General features: G+C 35.2%; 1 protein-coding gene across 2 annotated transcripts in view; it reads right to left on the bottom strand.

Annotated features, from left to right (window-relative positions):
* The window catches only part of HS2ST1 (heparan sulfate 2-O-sulfotransferase 1), a 172,997-nt gene that overhangs the window by 16,714 nt on the left and 135,813 nt on the right, over positions 1-20,470 (bottom strand). For both annotated transcript variants that reach the window (XM_019751748.2, XM_019751747.2), the window contains exons 2-3: positions 16,599-16,837; positions 6,604-6,689 (exon numbers count right to left, since the gene is read on the bottom strand). In XM_019751748.2, coding sequence (XP_019607307.1) covers positions 6,604-6,689; positions 16,599-16,837 — 325 coding nt within the window. The remainder of the gene's footprint in view (positions 1-6,603; positions 6,690-16,598; positions 16,838-20,470) is intronic.

The following is a 20,470-nucleotide window of genomic DNA, read 5'->3' as shown; positions in this document are numbered from 1 at the left end:
AAGTTGCAAAATTGCTTTGAAGGGTGGACTAGGCGCTGGTGTTGGTGCATAGCTTCCCAAGGGGAGTACTTCGAAGGTGAACATAGTGATATTCAGCAATGAGGTATGTAGCACTTTTTCTAGGATGAGTTCAGGAACTTAATTATCTGATCTTGTAACCACTCTTGATGTACTCACTCATCTGTCCATAGAAACCCTCAATTTAGCTAATAGCTTGTAACTTAAAGTTCCCTTCTTACTAAAATCTTTTCCCAAAGGCACTAAAAAGCATATAACTAAACTAAACAATTTCACATTTTCCCTTACTTGTGCATATTACAATCAATATCTTACACACAGCAGGCATTCTACAAATATTTTATACTAAATTCTTAAGCACATGAGTAGTATCAAGAGACTACAGAAGAGAAAAAGCAAGGGGCCTAGATAACTTGAATCTTCAGTGAATTATTGAAAATTAACTGAACAGGAAGTTCTTAACTTACAGATAGGTAGTAATCTATAAGAACTACTTTATGTGTAAAAGGGGGTCAGTTTTCTTGAATTCTAGTTCTTTCCTCATGATTAAATACAATAACTCTAAGCACTATTTTCTTTGTACACATGGAAATATTGAAAACTACAGAGAATCCTTTTATAAAACATTTTTATAATATTACAATTGTGATTTGGTTGATTAGAACTTGGGATGCATTTTTTTTCCCTGAACTCATAAACATGTAAAACCAAAAATGTGGTAAAAAAAATTTTTTTTGCAGTTTTTTAAAAAAGAGGAAATAGTATTGTTGCAAAGATATGGCATTGTCACATTAAGTATTACAGTAGAAGTTTCATGAGTGTTTGTTTCATGAGAACAGTCCTGAGTGACTGTTTCCCTCTTGTTCATGGCTTTATCATTAATGTTCAGCATTGTGTTGGACATATAGGTGTCGAAATTAGTAAAATTAGGCTGAATAGACTTTTGTGAATTAGCCACTTACAAAACCTTTCTGTGGGAGAGTACACTCAGTACTGAGAAGAGGGTAGGGAGGCCTCAGGAACACAGTGGCTACTTTAACTGAGAGGGCTGAGAGTCTTATAATAGGAATCTACAAGAAAAGGAAAGCATGGGACAATAGGTCAATGACTCTATTCTTAAGACTGTAAAATCCCCTGGGAACCCCCTGTTTATCGTCTTCATTATTAGCTACTGATCCGCCCTTAGCCATTCCCTAGGGAACTGCCTCCTTCCAGAAGAACATTTCCCCTCAAGCTTCTTCTCTCCATTTCCCCTAGTTCCTGGAACAGACAGCAATTCTTACCAAACAGCAGTGAAAAGGGGCTATGGCACTTTACAACACTCTTCTTGCTGTCCAGGAAATGACTTTCTAGGACATGGTTTTGAGTGACATTTATATGTGTGATTTTAATAAGATAATGTGTAGGAACTCATCCTGAAAATGGATAAGAACTATTATTTGTAAGTTAGGGTATGATTATATACTTGTACACACGGAGGCAAGGGCTTATACGTAACAGAAAACTGGCATGATAAAAACAGTATCTGGGCCATTCAGCTCAGCTGGTTAGGAAACAAGCATCCTTTTAGGTTTGTAGGTTTAATTACTTTGCCAACCAGCTAGTTTTGTTGGGGGTGGGGGTGGGGTGAAGTGGGGGGTGAGGGTTGGGAGTGGAATATATTCTATGGTCACAGCCTCCACTTTTAACCCGGCCCAGTCATCTGAGCTGCTCCTCAGGAGGGCTCACATGGAAGAGTAGAAAACACATCTTCACTCCAGGAAGATAAACTATTATTGGCCTGTTAGACCATGATCTTCCTAGGAAGAGAAGAGCATATTTGGTAAGAATCTGTGGTGGAACATAGGATCAAAAGGGGAAAAGTATAATCTGAACAGCAGGTTGGTAAAAAGACATTTTAGGAACCTGATTCTTACCATGTCAGCATGTGTGCTATGACAAAGCAAAGAACACAAACTCAGCTCATTTCTTTACAATCCACTCTATACAGCTTAGATAGATGAATGAACATCAAGAATGGTTAAAAGAGCAAGTGCATACTCAGAACACTTGAAGGGAACCTTGTCAATTGGCAAGACAAAGCCTATATATGAGATGATGAAGCTGAAAGAGGGCTGAATAGACTGGAAAGCATTGAGATGTCTCCTTTACACTAGATTTAACATCTCTAGTTAATAACAGTCTCACTGGGGACATTGATATACACATTTATTCTGGACTCTCTTAGCTCTGAGAGGTTCAGAGAAACTTTCGAATCCTTTTAATGGCAAGTTCCCATTGTCTTGTTTTAAAAATAGTGAATGACCTGTTGGTATTTGTTGGTCCCACTGATGATAATGTTGTAAGTGATTTTTAAAGTAATTATCTTTTAAAAAGGACATTCATCTACTACAATCTATTAGAATGGCCCAAATTAAAAAAAGAAAGGTCTAACAATACCATATGCTAGCAAGGATGCACAGTAACTTGAACTCTCATACACTGTTGGGGACATTGCCAAATAATACAGCCACTTGGGAAAACCGTTTGGCAGCATCTTACAGAGTTACCGTACACATTAGCAATCACACTTCTAGGTTTTACCCAAGAGAAATGAGGACGTGTATGACCACACAAAACCTGCATGCAAATGTTTTGACAGCTTTACTAATAATCACCATAAACTGGAAACAACCCAACTATCCAGAAACTGCTGAATAGACAGAAAGTGTGGTGCATTCATACAATGGAATATTACCCACTAACAAACTGACTAGTGATACATGCATCGAACTGGATGAAGGTCAAAAGCATTATGATGCTGAGAGAAGCCAGACTCCAAAGACTTGGTGACTGATTAGATGTACGTGGTGAAGAAAAGGGCTGTCCAAGATTCTACAGTTTCTTGCTTGGAGATCTTGACAAATAAAAATGGGTAAACTTCCCAAAAGAGAATAATGGAGGCAAAGACAGAATCTTGAGCAATGCCTTATTAAGAATCAGGAATAAGAAGGACCAGCAGAGATTCAGAGAGCGAGAAGACGAAATGCCAGTAAGACAACATGGGAACTGAAAGAAGACAGAATTTTAAAAGAACGTCACACTGCTCTGTATGCAGCACAGAAAGTGCTTCACATACATCATCGTATTTAACTCTCACAACCACCCATGAAGTTGTTATTTGAATACTCCTCATTTCACAAATGCAGAAACTGAAAATCTGAGGTAATGGGGTTGAGAGCACAGAGCTGGGAAGGCAGTGTGGGGATTTAACTGCAGACCTGTCTGACTTCAGAGATAGCTCCCAACAGTCTGCGGGATCCGTGCTGTAGAAAGAGCTGGTAGAACAGGTCAATAAAAAGGCAACTCTCACATAGTGCTTGTAGTAATGAAAATCATTTTTTAAATGTTTTTTACGTCCAGTGTTGTGACATATTTGTTGAAAGCTGTAGAAAATGGTGCAAACTTCATCTGGTTCAGCAGAGAAGTATGAGTGCACGAGACAATCTCACAGAAATCTATATACTAACAAGCTCTATTAAGGCCTAAAATATTGTCACTTGTTTCGCTCTAGGATATTTCAGATCTAGTGAGGTATTTAGTTATTTGTTTCTTGTCCTGATATATCTGCTTTTTACTGATTCACCTCAATTGTTCTGAAAAAGACAGCAGGGGTGATATGGAGAAACCAAAATGACAGCCATGAAAACCCATACTCATTCCTGGGGACAACCACAAAGGTACACACCTGACGTAGGACTGAATAAAACTGACTGCTATATCAAAAATAATTCCCAAATATCTTTCTAAGACAGAGGCTGACAAGTGCCCGTTAGGTTGCTAGATTAAAAAAAAAAAAAAAAAAAAAAAAAGAAAGAGAACAAAATCTCAGCAGAGACTGATCAAAACCAATATTAAATCTAGTTTTAAAATGTTCTTTTAGCTGAACATTATTCATTATAAAGAAAAATGTTACTGGAAAGGTTTTTAGACTGTTCTAATGTTTTTTCTTTTGTAAAATTTGAAGAAAATCAAAGTGGGGGTAACAGATGCTGCTCATCAATGAATAGTATGAATGTAAAACATAGGGTAATCTGTAATATTTTCACTCATTATAATGAAACATAATGAACTGATAATTACAGGAAAATATGAGGTTTCAGTAAGGACAAGAGCTGCAACTTATTCAACTTTATATTGCCTGCACCCTATGTTACGACAATGTCCAACCTATATAATTTTTTTAAACAGCTGAAAAATTTCTAAAATTATGACATCAGTTTATCCTAGCTACATTATTTTAAAATTGCATTGTCCATGAACTAAGAAGAAAACAAAACAATAATTGAACACAAAAGGGAAAATAGGAAAAACAAGAACTAGGGAATGTGTTTTAAAAATCAAAAATAAGATTAGGACAGAAAGGAGTCAGTCAGGAGAGGAAAGGAAATATATAACAAGAAGCTATTTTTGTTCTTATTCTCAAGTTCTGAATAAAACCAAAACATGGCTTGAGACACAGGCCTGCAAATAAACATGTGCTTCTTAGTAATCAGTCTAAATTAGAAAGCACTTTCCATTTTTTATTTCTCTATCTCACTTCCTGGGTTTCCTGGGGTTTACTGGGTTTACACTCTTTTTAATGTCTCTGCTAAGGCAATTAAAAAGTTATGTGATTAAATATTATTTCTTTCACCAAATTTGACTGTTTTCTCCTGAAGGCAAGTATTTTAATGGATTCCACAAAGTACTATGCCAGTCAAGAATATATTTTGAAGAATAATGTATGTTAAAAATTGTTAAGGTGATATTTCTTTCTTCTTCTTTACTCATTCATGGTGAATACAGCTGTCAAACTAAAAATTATTGTAAAAGATACTAGTTACATCTATAAGTTCTTGATTCTATATATCAAATTATATTTCCTCTAATTGATTTTCTTAGGTATTTGTTTAAAATCTTGTAAAAGTCTATCAAAAATTCTCACAGTACCTTTCACTTCCATAACATGAGACCCATTATGAAAATATTCAAACGCTTAAACATTCATGTTAGTATTTAATAAATGAGATTAATCTTTTCAAGAAGCTTTATACTTTTTCAACTGCAAGAACCCTAGCAAATACCAGAGCTTTGTTCTAAGTACAGAACTTTTGCCAAAAGCAAAAGTACTCAATATATTATTCTAATAATGAAAACCTCAAGTATTAGAAACCAAGCTGTGTGTGGAAAATATAAATCATTTAGGTGAAAGGGTAACAAACATTCAATTGAAGGATAATGCAGCCCTGAGGGAAAATATGCATATGAATGAAGTTTATGAAATTGGTTCAATGCCTCTGCAAAGAAAAAAATAGTTTATTTTAAAACTGCCTATAAAATGTTTTCAATATTGCAGTATGAATTATTTATAGAAAAATGTACACCTAACTTTAAAGCTACAATTTTATTGAAAGATCTTGAATAGTGTGGGAGGAACTAGAAATAAGAATATATTGTTTTATGTATGGAATATTTGGGATATTCCTTTTTAATTACACGCTTTTCGAAAAAGTTAAGATTTATTATTAATCTGAATCAGGAATATTTCATTCAACTTTTTCTTTTCAAATTTAAGAAGTTAAATTGACAGTGGGATAACAATTTAATTTTCAAATTTTACACAGAATGTTCTTTAAAGCTGACAAATGCATGACAGTGTATGACTCTGAAGTCATGACTGCTAACGAAAAGGCTGAATGAAAATGTCTACGCTTAAACAATTTTTAAAATATACTTTTAATGCTTTTGAAGTTAGTGCAGACTATTAGGGAAAAGATTTGTATTTGAAGTTTTAGAATGGAACTCTATGTAACATTCAAATGGATTCACAAACTGCCTATGGTTTAACCACTTTTCACATTAGAACATAATGTAGTACAGACTCTAGGGGAGCCACATAGTGCTAGGATACTGTAAGGAGGCATGTAGTCATATGAACTTGGCTTGAGAATTATGATAAAAATACCCTAACCTCACTCCCCTCAAAATATGGAAGATGAGTGTTATTTATCTCCAGTTTCAGGTAAATCACTATAAAGGAAAATAAAGGAAAATCACTGTCTCTTATATAGTCTCCTTTGACTACATCACAATTTTCAAGCTAACGCAAGGTAGCCCAAGGGACCGTGTATACTTTACTGCACTTTGAGCAGCTGATGCATTGGAGTGCCAGTAACTGAGGGATGGCTTCTTTGCTTTCTCAGTTCTCAGGCAATGACATGGTAAGTAATAATCTGATTGACCTCTAGGTTAAAACTTGGGACTTTCCTAAAATAGTGTCAATTTGGTTGTACAAGAAACATACACATGGTAATGATAAATAACTTTAAAGAGCGTTACCTACATGTAATCGACCTTGAATTTCTAAAATTGGTATGACAATTATGAACACTAGAGGGCAGTAAAACACTAGATGGTATATTTAAATCACATGCCTAAAAGTAGCAAAGGCAAGCCAGTATTTTTTAAAAAAATCAAAACCATAACAATTTACTGAATTTATTCCTCTTTTAGGTTGCTAAAGTACAAAGCATTCTTTACTGTATCACTTTAGGTATAACTTACTTTGCAAAATCCAAATAAGAAACATGTCCATGATAAAACCCTGGTTTCATCTCTTTCCAGGCAGTTATATTCTTTACAAAACGCACCTAAAAAAAGGAGAACACACTCATGATTTAAGTACAATTTAAAGAAAATGAAATTTAATGACAGCAAAATACTATCCATTTAGGCATTTAAAAACCAATCACACCAGTTTGACAAATACAGAGCTTAAAACACAGGTTTCTAATTAAGGAAAGTATAGTGTGATCTGTAACTACTAATCCATCATGGAGAGAGCTACTATCACCATACTCAGAAAAGAGTGAAAGGGTGTCCTGAAAACAAGATTGCGCAAGGCAGTCAATTATAAATGCTGTATAGGGCATACATTCACCAACACATGCTGAAGCAGGCAGCACTTCAGCATAGGAATATTCTATGCAAATCTGTTCTTTTCAGAGACTTATTATTTGTAAACATTCATGTTTATTAATGACTCAACAAATAAAACAAAAATTAACTAATCGTTAAACCAAAATGATTAAAGAGAACATAAGATTATCAGAAGACTAAAAGAGTTAAGAGCAGATATCACTAGCTTGTTGATTAAAAAAATTAATAAAATTAGAGATGTAATATAAGTGAAATATAACATTTTAAAAATATCTAAATATTACATTTTAATTTACTAGAATTAAAAGTATACAAGAGATCAGTTAATATGAAAAATTATTTAAGTGTAAATATGTTTTAAAAAGTTTAAGAACTGGTTAATATAGAACTTGGTAAACCTAAGTATCACCAGCTGCAAAGCAGTGATACACAGTTTCTCAGGAAAACGGTATATATTTTTGATAAACCTCTACATGATGAACAGCAAGTGGTTAAGAATCTCTTCTGGAGACCAGCTACAGTGTGGAGGTGAAGAAGGAGGTGGGGATGGGGTGAGGTGCAGGCCCACCACCCCATACTGAACTGAAAGTGTGCAAGCTATGACCTCAGCCTCCATAGCACAGGACTGTCAGCTGGATACTTTTGACAATTTATCAATCTTTCGCTTGCATTTTAGAATAGAGTAAGTCACATGGAGATATATTGGAGCACTTTTTACCAGATTAGTCAATAAATTAATAGCAATCAATGATGATGGCTGCTTCCTGGATAAGGTCTAATGCTAGGGCAGAGTAGAGAAACAATGCAAAAGCAGCCATATGACGGAGAATGAGGACTAGGGAAAAATGGAAGGTTCTGGGAAATTTTGTTTTTTAGGGGAAGCATTAATAACTCATATTCTAGAGAAATAATTGAGTGTTTAGGAGGGAAATGAAATGAACCTTATCTTATTATCTTACACACACACACACAACTTAAAACTAAAATTTTAACTGTAGGTAACAAAATCTAAAACTTGACTGTAGGTAACAAAATTACATTGCATTAGAGAATATACAACTATATTTTAGCAGATATTTTCAATTTTCCTCACCCAAACAAAGAGCCAAATAAATAAATGTGTGAGTTGAGGTTCTCCTGTTCTTTCTGTTTTGTTCTTCAAGTAAGGCACCAAATATAATGAAAGTATCGAACAGCAAACGAAAAACAAACTGAAAATAAAAAATTAGATAACCCAAAAATTGAATCCTTAAACAATTTTATATGTTGACTATGAGAAGTCCTTACAACTGCCACTTATGATAAATTATTTCATATAAACCTTTGGTTCTGTAAAAATAAATTCCAGTATTTCAGCCAAAATGAGGGAGAAACAGAAGACAAAGAATAGGGATGGGAAGTGGTGGTTTAAGGGCCCTTAGACATATTTAGCAACTCAGATCTATTTTCCAGAAGCTGAGGTTTAATATGGATATGATGGTGTAAGAGGGAAACGAAAGGAGATGCTAGATTGAAGTCTGAGAAAATGGTGTTATATAAGCCAAATGTTAGACAGGGCTATAGTACAAACTTAGATGCACTGTGGTGAAAGACTTAGGCAGAAATAAGAGGTATAAGTTTCAAGTATCCTTCTTCCCTCCACTCTTCCTAGGGAAGGTCAAAATTAAACTAAACCCTCCTAGGAACACACATCCTCCAATGTGTGTCCTTCAGTGGGAGATGACGAGCCAGGAAGCTGGATAATATCTGGACTGTTTCAGGGCTTCTCAGACATCAATGTGCAAATGAATCATCTGGGACTCTTGTTAAAATTCAGATTCTGATTCAGTAGGACTGGAGTGGGGCCGGAGATTCTGCACATCCAACAAGTCTCCACGTGACAGCCAGGTCCATGGGCAACATGAGGAGCAAGGCCTCAGCATGCATAGGCCCAGGAGCCAACTCCTGGTTGTATTAATGTGAGGCTTGTTCTTCTAGTGCTTGCAAAGGAGGCCTGATGTCTACAGAAGCCGTTTGGTAAAGAGGTACTCTCATATTCACTGTTTTTATGACATAGAAAAAAGTATACTGAAATAGAGAAAAATTTTAAAGATTATCTTATAAACTACCACATGTATAAAACAGAAGGGGTGGACAGGAGAAGGAATCCTACCTACTCAAGCCTCCTCTTTCCATCCCCACACAGTGATAGCTGAAGTACATTAGAACCAAAATATTTCAAGAAACACAGTTTGAAACTAACAAAATAAGAAAAAGGGTGTGTCTCTACTTGGATTCAGGGAAGTTTGATGAAGGCAGAGAACAGAACAAGGCATGAATCTTCCATTGTTGTCACCAATCGCAATCTCTCTTGTTTATAGAATCAGTATTTTAGAGGTGGAAGAGATCTAGCATATGCTTTGCTCTTTATTTTACAAAGAAACTGAAGCCCAGGAACCATATACCTTAGATTGTGGTCCAATCATCCTTCTACACCACTAGCTAGTAATTTCCTTTATTTATTATTATGCAATTTACACAAGGTGTAAAAAAAAACAAAAAGGATTTGAAAGGAAAGGAGAGCAGACATCATTTGTATCATGATTCTGATATAAAAAAAGAAAATTGGACACTGAGAATTTCAGGTTTTATCCACTGCTAAGGAATCCCATCAAATCCAGTCATTAAAACTCCTCAACCTCCAAGATCCCAAAGTTCTGTTAATATATCTCTCTGAATTGTTTATTTTCCTTATTACATTCATTATAATCTCAACTTCCAAACCACCCTGTTCACTACTCTCATATTGAACAACCATTTTTCAACAATGATCACTGACTTATTCTTGCCCATTTTATTGTCCTGGGTAAACTCCGGGGTTGCTGAAGACAGCCGGTCAAAACTAAGAGACATAGTATAAATGACTATGTAGGCCTTAGAATTTTATTTCCTAAATTCATTCTGATGTAAATTCAGGTGGGTTATTGTTGCTTTTAAATTGTTAAAATCTCCAAAACACACAGAATCTTTCTCTAATCTCCAACTAAAAGAATACTGAAGGCTACATACTTGATGCATGTGCATTATTTTCCCCATCTCATCAACATTTAACTCAGGCAATATGTTAAAGTCTCATTAATAAAGCTGTGGCTGGTTTACAATTTGTAATAAATCAAAAGATGCTGAGCTGGGATTTACCTTCCTTTATAGGGAAGAAACAAGCGCTAAGCAAACAAATGAGGTCAATAAGGGTAAAGTGGCCTTGGCACGGGCCTGGAGAACAGCCTGAGCATTCAGAAGAGTCATTTCCACACTACTGAAACTCTGTAGCATCGTGATAGCTTCTTCAAAAGTGATTTCCAAGGACATAACAATCTAAATAATCTTTACTGAGGAACAGTATTTTTAAAAACTTTTCAAAGTATTAATTTAGCTCCTTCTTTTCACCATATTTAATATTTATGCTTAGTTCTCCAGAATTTTCCTTCTCTACTCTCTTCATTGTCACTTTTTCCCTTTAATCAGTCTATATACAGTTCCCATGCCATCACTTTCTGCTTTCTCACCTCTCCTGCACCACTTGTCTCGTCCTTCAGTTTTTCTTCTGGTTTTCCTCTACTGTGTATCCTTGAGCATTCTGCCCAAGACTTCAAGATAAAGCCCCAAATACAAAGGAGTGAAAGGAAATGGAGATTAGGTGAGCAAGCTTCTACTCAGTCCATTTTATGGATTCTTACTGACTATACTATATATGGCACTAATGAAAGGTAAACGGATAGGCAAAAAGGAACAAAACCAATAGCATCAAAGGAAGTTAAGGAACCGGAAGGCCCTGAAAACTGTGGTTTGAGGAGAAGAAATAGTCACCATGGTGACTTTATTCAAAGAGAATTTCCATACTCTGACTGAAATAGGCCATCAAGGATGTTTTAGAAGCAGTTAGATATAGTAGATGAAGAGATGTTTTTTATGGCTAGCCTGGAGCAGATTCTATACTGTGAATTTTGTCAGATTTTATAACTGAAGCAGAGTCAGGCTAGCAAGTAATCAGAAAAGTACCTTTTGGGAAAACAAAAGCAATGTAGGGAGTGGTGTGATTTATTCGCTAGTTGAATCAGACCTGCACCAGTGCTATAGGAAACAGCTAAGAAAGCACCATCTCATTAACAGTGTATCTAGACCTACATTCTTAATAAGATTAGTCTCAACATTATGATTATCTGTGATCACAAAAGAACTTGTTTTCACTATGTAAAAGTAGGAATGCCATTCTGAACAGCCTGGACAAATTCCAACTTTGTAATTACTACTTATTGAATGAATACTACCATTAACTTGGGTAATTACTATATACCAAACTCCTACTCATGCATAGACTTAAAAAAAAATTCACTGTATAGCATGGGGAGTTTTATGAAACAAGAGAGAAAGTTCTCTACACAAAGAGGAAAACTGAGTAATAGCTGGATAAAAATATAAGAAAGGTTCAGTAGCAATAAAATATAATATCTTCACTAAAGGTCAGAAATGAGTCGTTCCACCCTTTTGTGTGTGTGTGTGGGAAGGTGGTGGGGGTGGGAGGTGTTCCAAATCATCTGAGATTAAGGGTAGATCATATTATTACCAACATCAGAGGGGCTCACTCTGCCAATAATTATCATGGTATTTTGCTTAGCTAAGAACTATTTTCAGAGCCTAAGTTGGTTTATCTGTCCATTCATTCATTCAACAAAAAAATTACGGAGCATGTATGATGTCTCAGGCACTGTTCTTAAGCACAGGAAATACAGTGCTGAACAAGACGGACAAGGTTTCCGCCCTTAAAGAGTTTATATTGTAATAGAGGAAAAGACAGACAGTAAACAAGTAAATCAATAAGTAATAGGAAAGCTATAGAAAGAATGCTGATACACATTAACTTGGAAGAGGTTTTTAATATAGAGGATACCCAAATAAGGTTTTTCTAAGGAAATGTCATGTACGTTGAAACTTGAAATGGATAAGATGAAGCCAACTGTGAGAAGCCAGAAGAAATGCATTCTAAGAAGAATGGTAAATGCAGAGACCTTGTAGTGGGAAAGGCTTGTGCGTTCAATGAACCAAAAGGCCAGTGTGGCTAGGAAGTACGAGGTTGGAACAATAGACAAGGGTGTGATTAAAAAGGGCCTGTTAGCCTAGGTAGGGAATTGGATTTTGTTGGCGAGGGAGAAATATGAATTTAAAGATAAGTAACTTACCATCCTAAGAAGATTATATATGCATCTGCCTGTAATGCCACTGAGAATCATCTTCTAGATCTTTGCTACTCCAACTGTGGTTCAAGGCCCGGAAGCATCAGTTGTGACATCAAGTGAAAGCTGTTGGGGAAGGTCGCCATGAAGACGTGACTGCTGGTTTGACCCACAAGCTGGATGAGGGCAGCTGGAGGCTCCTCGTGCCCTCTCCCGTGCATGGAATGTGTGCTCCTCTTGCCTTCCCCACGCTCCAAGCTGCCCAAGGACACACCCTTGAGACAGTAATGTGCTGATGAGATGATCTGGACTGATTGCATGACCAAACCCAGCGAAGATCCCCTGTGTATGTAACTGACCCCAGTTAAGGCCTCCAAGTAAAATTTTATGGTTTTGTGGGTGGGTGTGGAAAGTTCGTTGTGTGGTTACCCAAGACAAGCCTCGTAAGTTCCCTTGATATTAATCCTGCCACCTACCAGTCTGGGGTGGTCTGCCATTTCCTTCGGCTTCTCCCTGTCCCCTATGCATGGGAGCCAATTTCAGATTTACCTTGAGGAGGTTCTGACTCAACACAAGCTTTTTAGAAATTCAGAATATCAGGCTCTATCTTAGTCTTTCTGATTCAGAATCTGCATTTTAACTGGTGAAGATTATAGGTTGATAAGTACTCATCCAAAGAGCTGTGCTAAAAGAGCAGTGATCGTATCTGCAACTAATTTCAAACCATGGGCTCTAATGCAAATGACCAGAAGTCGACTTAATAGTGAATTAAAAGAAAAAACAATTACTATGTTGTCCTATAGAGAATGCAAATTCTGGATATTTCCAATATCTAAACAGAAAAGGGTTAAATACAATCATAGACATAAATATATGAGCTCAGAAAAAAATCAAGAAACATCTTAAAAGATGTTGCCACTTGTCTCCTGGATAGCACCATTCATAAATAAAAGAATCTATCCCCCAAAAAAAAGAAGAAGGAAAAAAAGATGCTGCCACTTACATCTATTTGAAATAGTTACTTTAAAGACAAGATGTATTTTAATGTAGAAATATTTTCTTAATAGCAGAGTAAACGTTTTTTTCCCAATTAGAAGAGCTAACTGAGTACCTGTCTCCTACCAATTCCTATTAACCAAGTAAAGCCCATCTCAAAAATATAACTTTCATGCCTGAGTCTATCTTTTTCTTATCATTCAGTTTTCTCATGATTTATTATCTCAAATGTTTATCTTTTAATCTCCTCGTTCTAACTTTTCCTCTTAATTTTATCCCAACCTCTTAATTTTTAAAAATTCCTAACCTGCAGACAAGTTGTAAGAATTGTAGTCAGCATCTGTACACTTCACCAAGATTCACTGTTAACATTTTGCCACTTTTGTGTATATTCTTTCTCCCTTTCTCTACACACACACACACACACACACACACACACACACACGCACGCGCACACGGGCATATAATTTTTCCTGAACTATTTGAAAGTAGCAGACATATTTGATCAAGGATCCAATCACAGATCACATGTTACATTTGGTTTTCATGTCTCTTTAGTCTCCTCTAGTCTAGAGAAGACTGTCCAACCCCAACCCCAACCCTGACTTTTTTTGGTTGTCATGACACGGACACTACAGAACAGTTGTTCTAGAGAATGTTCTACAACTTGGATTTGCCTGTCTCCTCACGAGGATGTCCAAGTTAAATATTTTGGTGAGAAATATTTTTGGTTAAACATTTTGGTGACAATACCACATATCGATGTTTTCTTTGAACAGTTCTCATAGTTCCTGCATCCATGTTTTACATTACCAAGTAAATTATAAATAAGCTCCATGAAAGATATGGCCTTGCTTTTAATTTCTTTGGTATTTCCCTAAAGAACATAGCACAATCACTGTACATATAACATGCTCAGTAAATAAATGAAAAGTTAAAAACAGAGTTGACAACTATTTCTAAAATAGCAGAATATGCCTAACTAGTACACATTGAATTGTTTTATACCAGACTAAAAATATTTGGGTTTGGCCTCCAAAATTTTTGAAAGAAATAATTATGCATGTAAATAGTTTAGCACAATGCCTAGTACAGTATGTACAAAATACATCTAGGAACGAGCTGAGGCTAAAAGGCTAAAGGCAGATGTTAAACAGACTGGACTGTTGAGGTTGGAAGGTGCGGGAATAAAGAGTGGAGTGTGGTCACCTATTATATCCCAAAATATTTTTAGGAGTAAACTGGGCTTTAAATAAATGACTGGGACAACAGCAGATTTAATAAGAATCTCACCTTTTACGTCTCACTTCAGTCAGATATTGTTTAGAAACCATTTCTCAGAAAAGAGCAAAATAAGTCATTTAATTCCTATTTGAATAATAAAGCAGTTGAGAATAGTACACAAGAACAAAAATATGGTATTAAAATCAAAGTATGTTATACAAAATAGGGTTCAGGGAATATTTAAAAAATTATTTTCAAGGCATCTAGTATAATTTAGAAGCTTACTAGATTGGAAATGAAAAAATAATGCTATCTAATTTGTGATGCAGAAGAAAGGGAAGCAGTAACTATGACTTGTTTGAACAACTGCTTCTATATCGAGCAAGAGACCAGTGAACAGCTTCAGCATGGTATATCAGAGAACACTGGGTATATAAGCCATGCCTAATTAAGACCAGGTTCTGAACTACTAGCTGATATTTTGAAGTATGTTAGCTAATGATTAAAACTATTCCTCTCCTCTGCCCCACACAACAACGTGTCCCAAGTGTTGTTCATTATGTAATCCGATTGCTTTTAAAATCGTGTTTATGCTTCTCTTCTGCTGGTTGTGTCTGTGTGTGCGTACACACACACACACGTATAACTAACAAGCAATTGAAAGAAAAATAGAAGCTTTATTTCATTCAAATGCAACTGGGAAAATGTACCACTGCATGATGCCAATAAATATCTATGTGGTGAGCTTGTGTAGATTTATATTTTCTGAAAAAAATGGTCGATGTGATTGTTGGCCATCTTGTAGCTGCCAGATAACTTTACAAGGCTGGACACAAAACAACTCCGAAAACTGAACAAGCAAGCTAACTTCATTTTTCTAAAATTACTACTGAAGAATTCTAAAATTACATGAGCATTAAGAAATGTTCCTTTTAAATCAAGATATATTCTGAAAAGCAATCATGAAAACAGATTTAAAATCTAATACACATATAAAAACTGATTATTTAGAATACTTGCCTTTGAGATATACAATATTATGTAATGAATAGTTTTTATGACCCATTTAGCGAAATAAGCTCATGTTTTTTCTCATTTATAGACAAGTTATTTGGCTTGGCTAATGGATGCAGAGTTTGGTTCTATGAAGAAGCGTAACTGAAGATACTGCAGAGAGCCAAGAGTTACATGGTCACATGATACGCCATATACAACTGTCCTTTACAAACAGCTCTAGCAAGAAAAGCAAACCTTAACCTTGTGCATCAGTGCTACTCTCTTGCTTCAGAATGAGGATTATAGACATGCTAAATAGTGGATAACAGTCAATGCTGCAACAAAACAAGTTCAGATATTTTCAAATGATACATTCTAACTATATGACCATCACAAATGCTTTTCTAATAAGGCTACCCCAGGATGGCATTTAATCCTTGATAGTATTTTCAAATATTATTGCATGGGGCCTAATTCCCATTCCCTTCAATATCTGTAGAAAGAACTTTATTTATAATTATAGTTAGAATTCTAGGTGTGGAGAAAATGTGTGCTACTAGGACTAAAGAGGTGAGTAAATTTCATTTCATGAGATAATTTCCTCTACTTTTCTTAAAACTAGTCCATAAAATTATCTATCCATCTGTTTATCTAAAGTGTCCTGACAACTTAAAAGGCAAGATGATGTTAAAATATAAGCCAAAATCCCTATTTTTCCAGGCGCTTTTACATATATATATATATATATATGCCAATTTATATATATATATAAATTACTAATAAAGATAAGATGAAATTCAGGAGGCTGGTCATAAAATTGAGCCATACAGAACACAGGTATTCATGAACTAAAGATTTCTCTATCATAATAAGTTGAGACAATATAATAATTTTTATTGCACGGTGTCTTGCTAATATTTTATATTTTTTAAAGGATACCATACTGAAGTGTGTAAATTTTCTCTTCAAAAATGTGAGCTATTAATTCATTTATTCCACAAATGTCTGAATACATACTATATGTGAGGAAATGTACCAAACACTGTGAAGAATGTAAAATTATGTTGAAGTTTGGTAGATCCCTTCCCCAAGAGACTTCATTGGGGTCAGCACCCAAGTGCTTTGTCCCCTTGAGACAAAATTTGAGTGAGGGAGTGTCAGAAAACATTTAGGTGTTCCCTACATGGTATTTACCTGATCTTGTAGTGACATCACTGGATTATTTTTGGTAGTGTTGATGTGAAGAACATGATATTTATTCTTTGCACACAGGTCATAGGCAATGTTGGTAAAAGAGGTGCTTGCAGTTTTGGGGACTCTGTTGTAAATGATCACCATGTCCTCTTCCTCATCTAAAGCGGCATCTTGCCGAGGGCCATCCATTGTATGTCGCTGCTCAATTTCTCGGACTTCATGTCTTGCAATAGCCCTTTCTGCAAAGAAAGAGATATGAACTCAGTTTTTAAGGGCATTATAAGGAAGTTATAAAACACTGAAAGTAATTTCCTGTTCCTGGAATATAATATTCCTTTTCAAGAACTGGTGAAGAGCAGTTGAAGAAATGTTTTGAGGACCAAACGTCACAACTACCTTTGAAGGATAATACATATGCCTATAAAATAGAACAACAGAATAAAGAATAATCAAGTTTAGAACACCACAGACCAGAGAGTTCTTCAGTGTAGTTCAAAAGTCACATTATTTTCTAATAGATGTCTACAGTCTGAATTAATTCTCAAACGCACAAAGGCAGATTATATAGAATATTAAACTTCACAGTATAAAATGCATTTAGAAAATAAGTCACTTAAATTTAAGCAGATTTTGAAATTTATTACTCGGGGTTTAGTTGTGCCCTGGCAACAGATTATAAACACTGGTGTAATTTTAGGTAACAAGAATGAAAACAACACCATCACAAAACCTTTTTCTTTTTGGTGTTGCATTATAGATAAGTCCTGTCTATGTTTATTCCTTAAATCCCATGATTCATCGAATTTGAATCATTGTCTACCAAGTAGTTTGAGAAGCAGTTACATTTTGCTTTCTACTACTCTCTATTTAATATAACGTACAGCTTCAAATATATATTTTTTAGAATAAAGAAGAAAGGGGGAAGGAAGAAATAAGGGGAAAAATCTCTAACAAGATTGCAAATTATTTTGCACAGAAACAGCTGCTCACATAGTAGGCACCTACTATCACCAGATCTCTGTGTAAGCTGCCTCACCTGTCTTCAACACTCTTCCATTCTCCCCATACCCCAACTTTGCCTGGTGAACTCCTCAACCCTCACAACGAATTTAACCAACACCAAGGGAAGCATTATTTGATCTCCCTAACTATGTCAAATCTCACACACACACACACAAATGTATGTATACACAATGTACCTCATACTATATATCGTGTACTTACCATAATTGCAACTTTACATTATATGTGTTGTTATTAGTGTCTACCTATTGTAATGCCCATGACTTAATAAAGTGACATGAAAAAGTAATACCGTGTTTCCCCGAAAATAAGATCTATCCGGGCCATCAGCTCTAGTGCACCTTTTGAAGCAAAAATTAATATAAGACCGGGTCTTATATTATATTAAAATAACACTGGGTGTTTATTACATTACATTACATTACATTACTTTACATTATATTATACTCAGTCTTATATCATATTAAAATAAGAGTGGGTCTTATATTAAGTTTTGCTCCAAAAGACACATTAGAGCTAATAGTCTGACTAGGTCTTATTGTCGGGGAAATACGGTATGTGCTATAATTACAATAACACGTTCAGGCTTAAAATATTGTTAGACCATCAGCCAAATTTTGATTCAGAAGATATGGTCACCACGTTACGGAGAGTACACTCTGAGCTGAGGATTCCATTCAGAAGACTTAAAGTTCCAGGCCTGCTGCTTATTAACAGTAGGCTTTCCAAAACAGGAGGAGAGGTACCTATATTCTATATGTATACACATATATATGTATCCTCTTGTTTTTCCCCTTGGGAGAGTTGATTGGGAATGTGGGGCGAAAGAGATGAGCTTAATGTTGAACATACTGTTGGGTTGCCTGTGACATCCAGGAGGTGTTACGTAGATAATTGGGTATATAGAGGTTGAGAGTTGAGAATAAAGGTCCAAGTAGAAGAAAGATGTCTGGGAAAACCATGGGAATGGATGAAATTGCCTAGATAATCTAGAATATGTAACATGGGATGAGAACCTAGGACAGAATCTTAGGAAATATCAACATTTAAGGAGAAAGTAGAAAAAGATAATTCATAGAAAGAGGCTAAGAAGAAATAGAAAGAAAAAGAAGCCAGGACAGACTTTTAAGATAGACACACCATATGTTAGAAAGTGTATTTTTCAGATTAACAATGCTTTCCAAATGAAACTATATATCAAAGTAATGTATAACGTCTGATGCTATAAGCATCTACATAGGATCTGGAAGTCGCCTCTAATTAAATTCAGCAGGTATTTATTGAGAGCTTATGTACATTATTATATTCAATAATCTTCCAAACAACTTCAAACTGTCATCATAGTCCAAAACTATTATGGTATTGTTCTGTCCACATACCCTCCTTTTTCTAAGAGAAATAAAACAGTGCTGCAGTCATTCACATGCTGAAAGAGGTATAAAAGTTTCCTCTAGCAGCCCAGATATGCATGAATTATTCAAGATTAATATTCACCTACAATCAACAATGTTGAATTTACTTTCACTAATTTCTCTGAAATCAAGTATTTAGAAAAGCAGATTTTATGTTATCTCATAGATGGGTATCCTGTTTACCTATAGGAAACAATGATTAAGGAAAAACTGCAGTATTAGTAGTTTAGTAATTATGCCTTCTACTGAAAAAATTTTACATGCCCAATAATTGCTTTGAAAGTTAGCCAATTAAAGTATTTTTAAAAAGAAGTTATTATTTAGTCTGTGGATTTTTCTTTATTATAAGGTGCTAAAAACTCTAGCTGGACGACGAAATGAGCATGTTTTCAGAATTAATCATAGTTCTTGGTTCATTGTGTGTATTCAATTATATCAACTGTATATTTCACACAATTTAAAAAATTTCTTAAATTATGAAAAGGTACAAATATGGGAGTCATTACTTTATTCATTCAAATAATGTATTTGTATGCATTTTCTATTTTTCCAGTGTTTTTACTTTGCTTAAACAAACAGGATAATTATTAACAGTGTTATACCTAAAACTACATAAAAGATAAAATTAGTTTGGAAAATTAAGAGAATGTTTGTTAGTAATATATGTTTATAAAATCAAATCTCAGTTGAACATTAACAGTCACTACTGTTAATGGTAAACTATTCTTTCTTTTCTCCTGTGACAATACTTAAACCCAGTAAGACTGTTTGCAATATGGCCATGTTCTTGACTTACAAAGTATCTGATAGTTCAATTCTTTTTGATCAAAGATGCTCCGCATTTAGATGCTTTGCATCTAGTTTAAGCTTCCCCACTGTCTCTCTTAAATCAGTGGGGAAGCTTTATCACAGCACATTTGTAGTGCACTTACAGGCAGTATATTTAAAATACAGGCAGGCAGTATATTTAAAATACTAAAGAAGCATTCTGAAGTAAGGGTTTTCATGTTTTGGTAATAAATTATATAGACTCTGCTATGTAAGCTATTACGGGACCACCACAAAATGTATAGCTTACAAATAACATGGGGTACAGTCTGAGAGTCTTGGGGATACAGTCTGAGTGTCTCCCCAGCAGGGCAGACACCACTGGCACTAATGTGTCCAGCAGTGAAGAGCGACACTGAACTCCATGGCAACTCTAGTTCATCCAGGCTCCTGTTCAAAGTGGCATATATCTCAACTCCATGAACTTTTTCCATGTGGCAGATTATCCACAAACTCAAGTCTTTTGAAAGACCATTCATAATAGCAATAATTACCTATTTCTTCATTGACAGTGCATTAAAGGTCTCATTTATTGAAAAAATATATATAATGATCAAGCTAAGTATAAAACATTGCATTAAATACACCAAGCTAAATTCCACACAGCAT

Source organism: Rhinolophus sinicus, linkage group LG06, assembly GCF_036562045.2.
Source record: "Rhinolophus sinicus isolate RSC01 linkage group LG06, ASM3656204v1, whole genome shotgun sequence".
Taxonomy (NCBI): Eukaryota; Metazoa; Chordata; class Mammalia; order Chiroptera; family Rhinolophidae; genus Rhinolophus; species Rhinolophus sinicus.
This window is presented reverse-complemented; position numbering and strand designations above follow the sequence as displayed.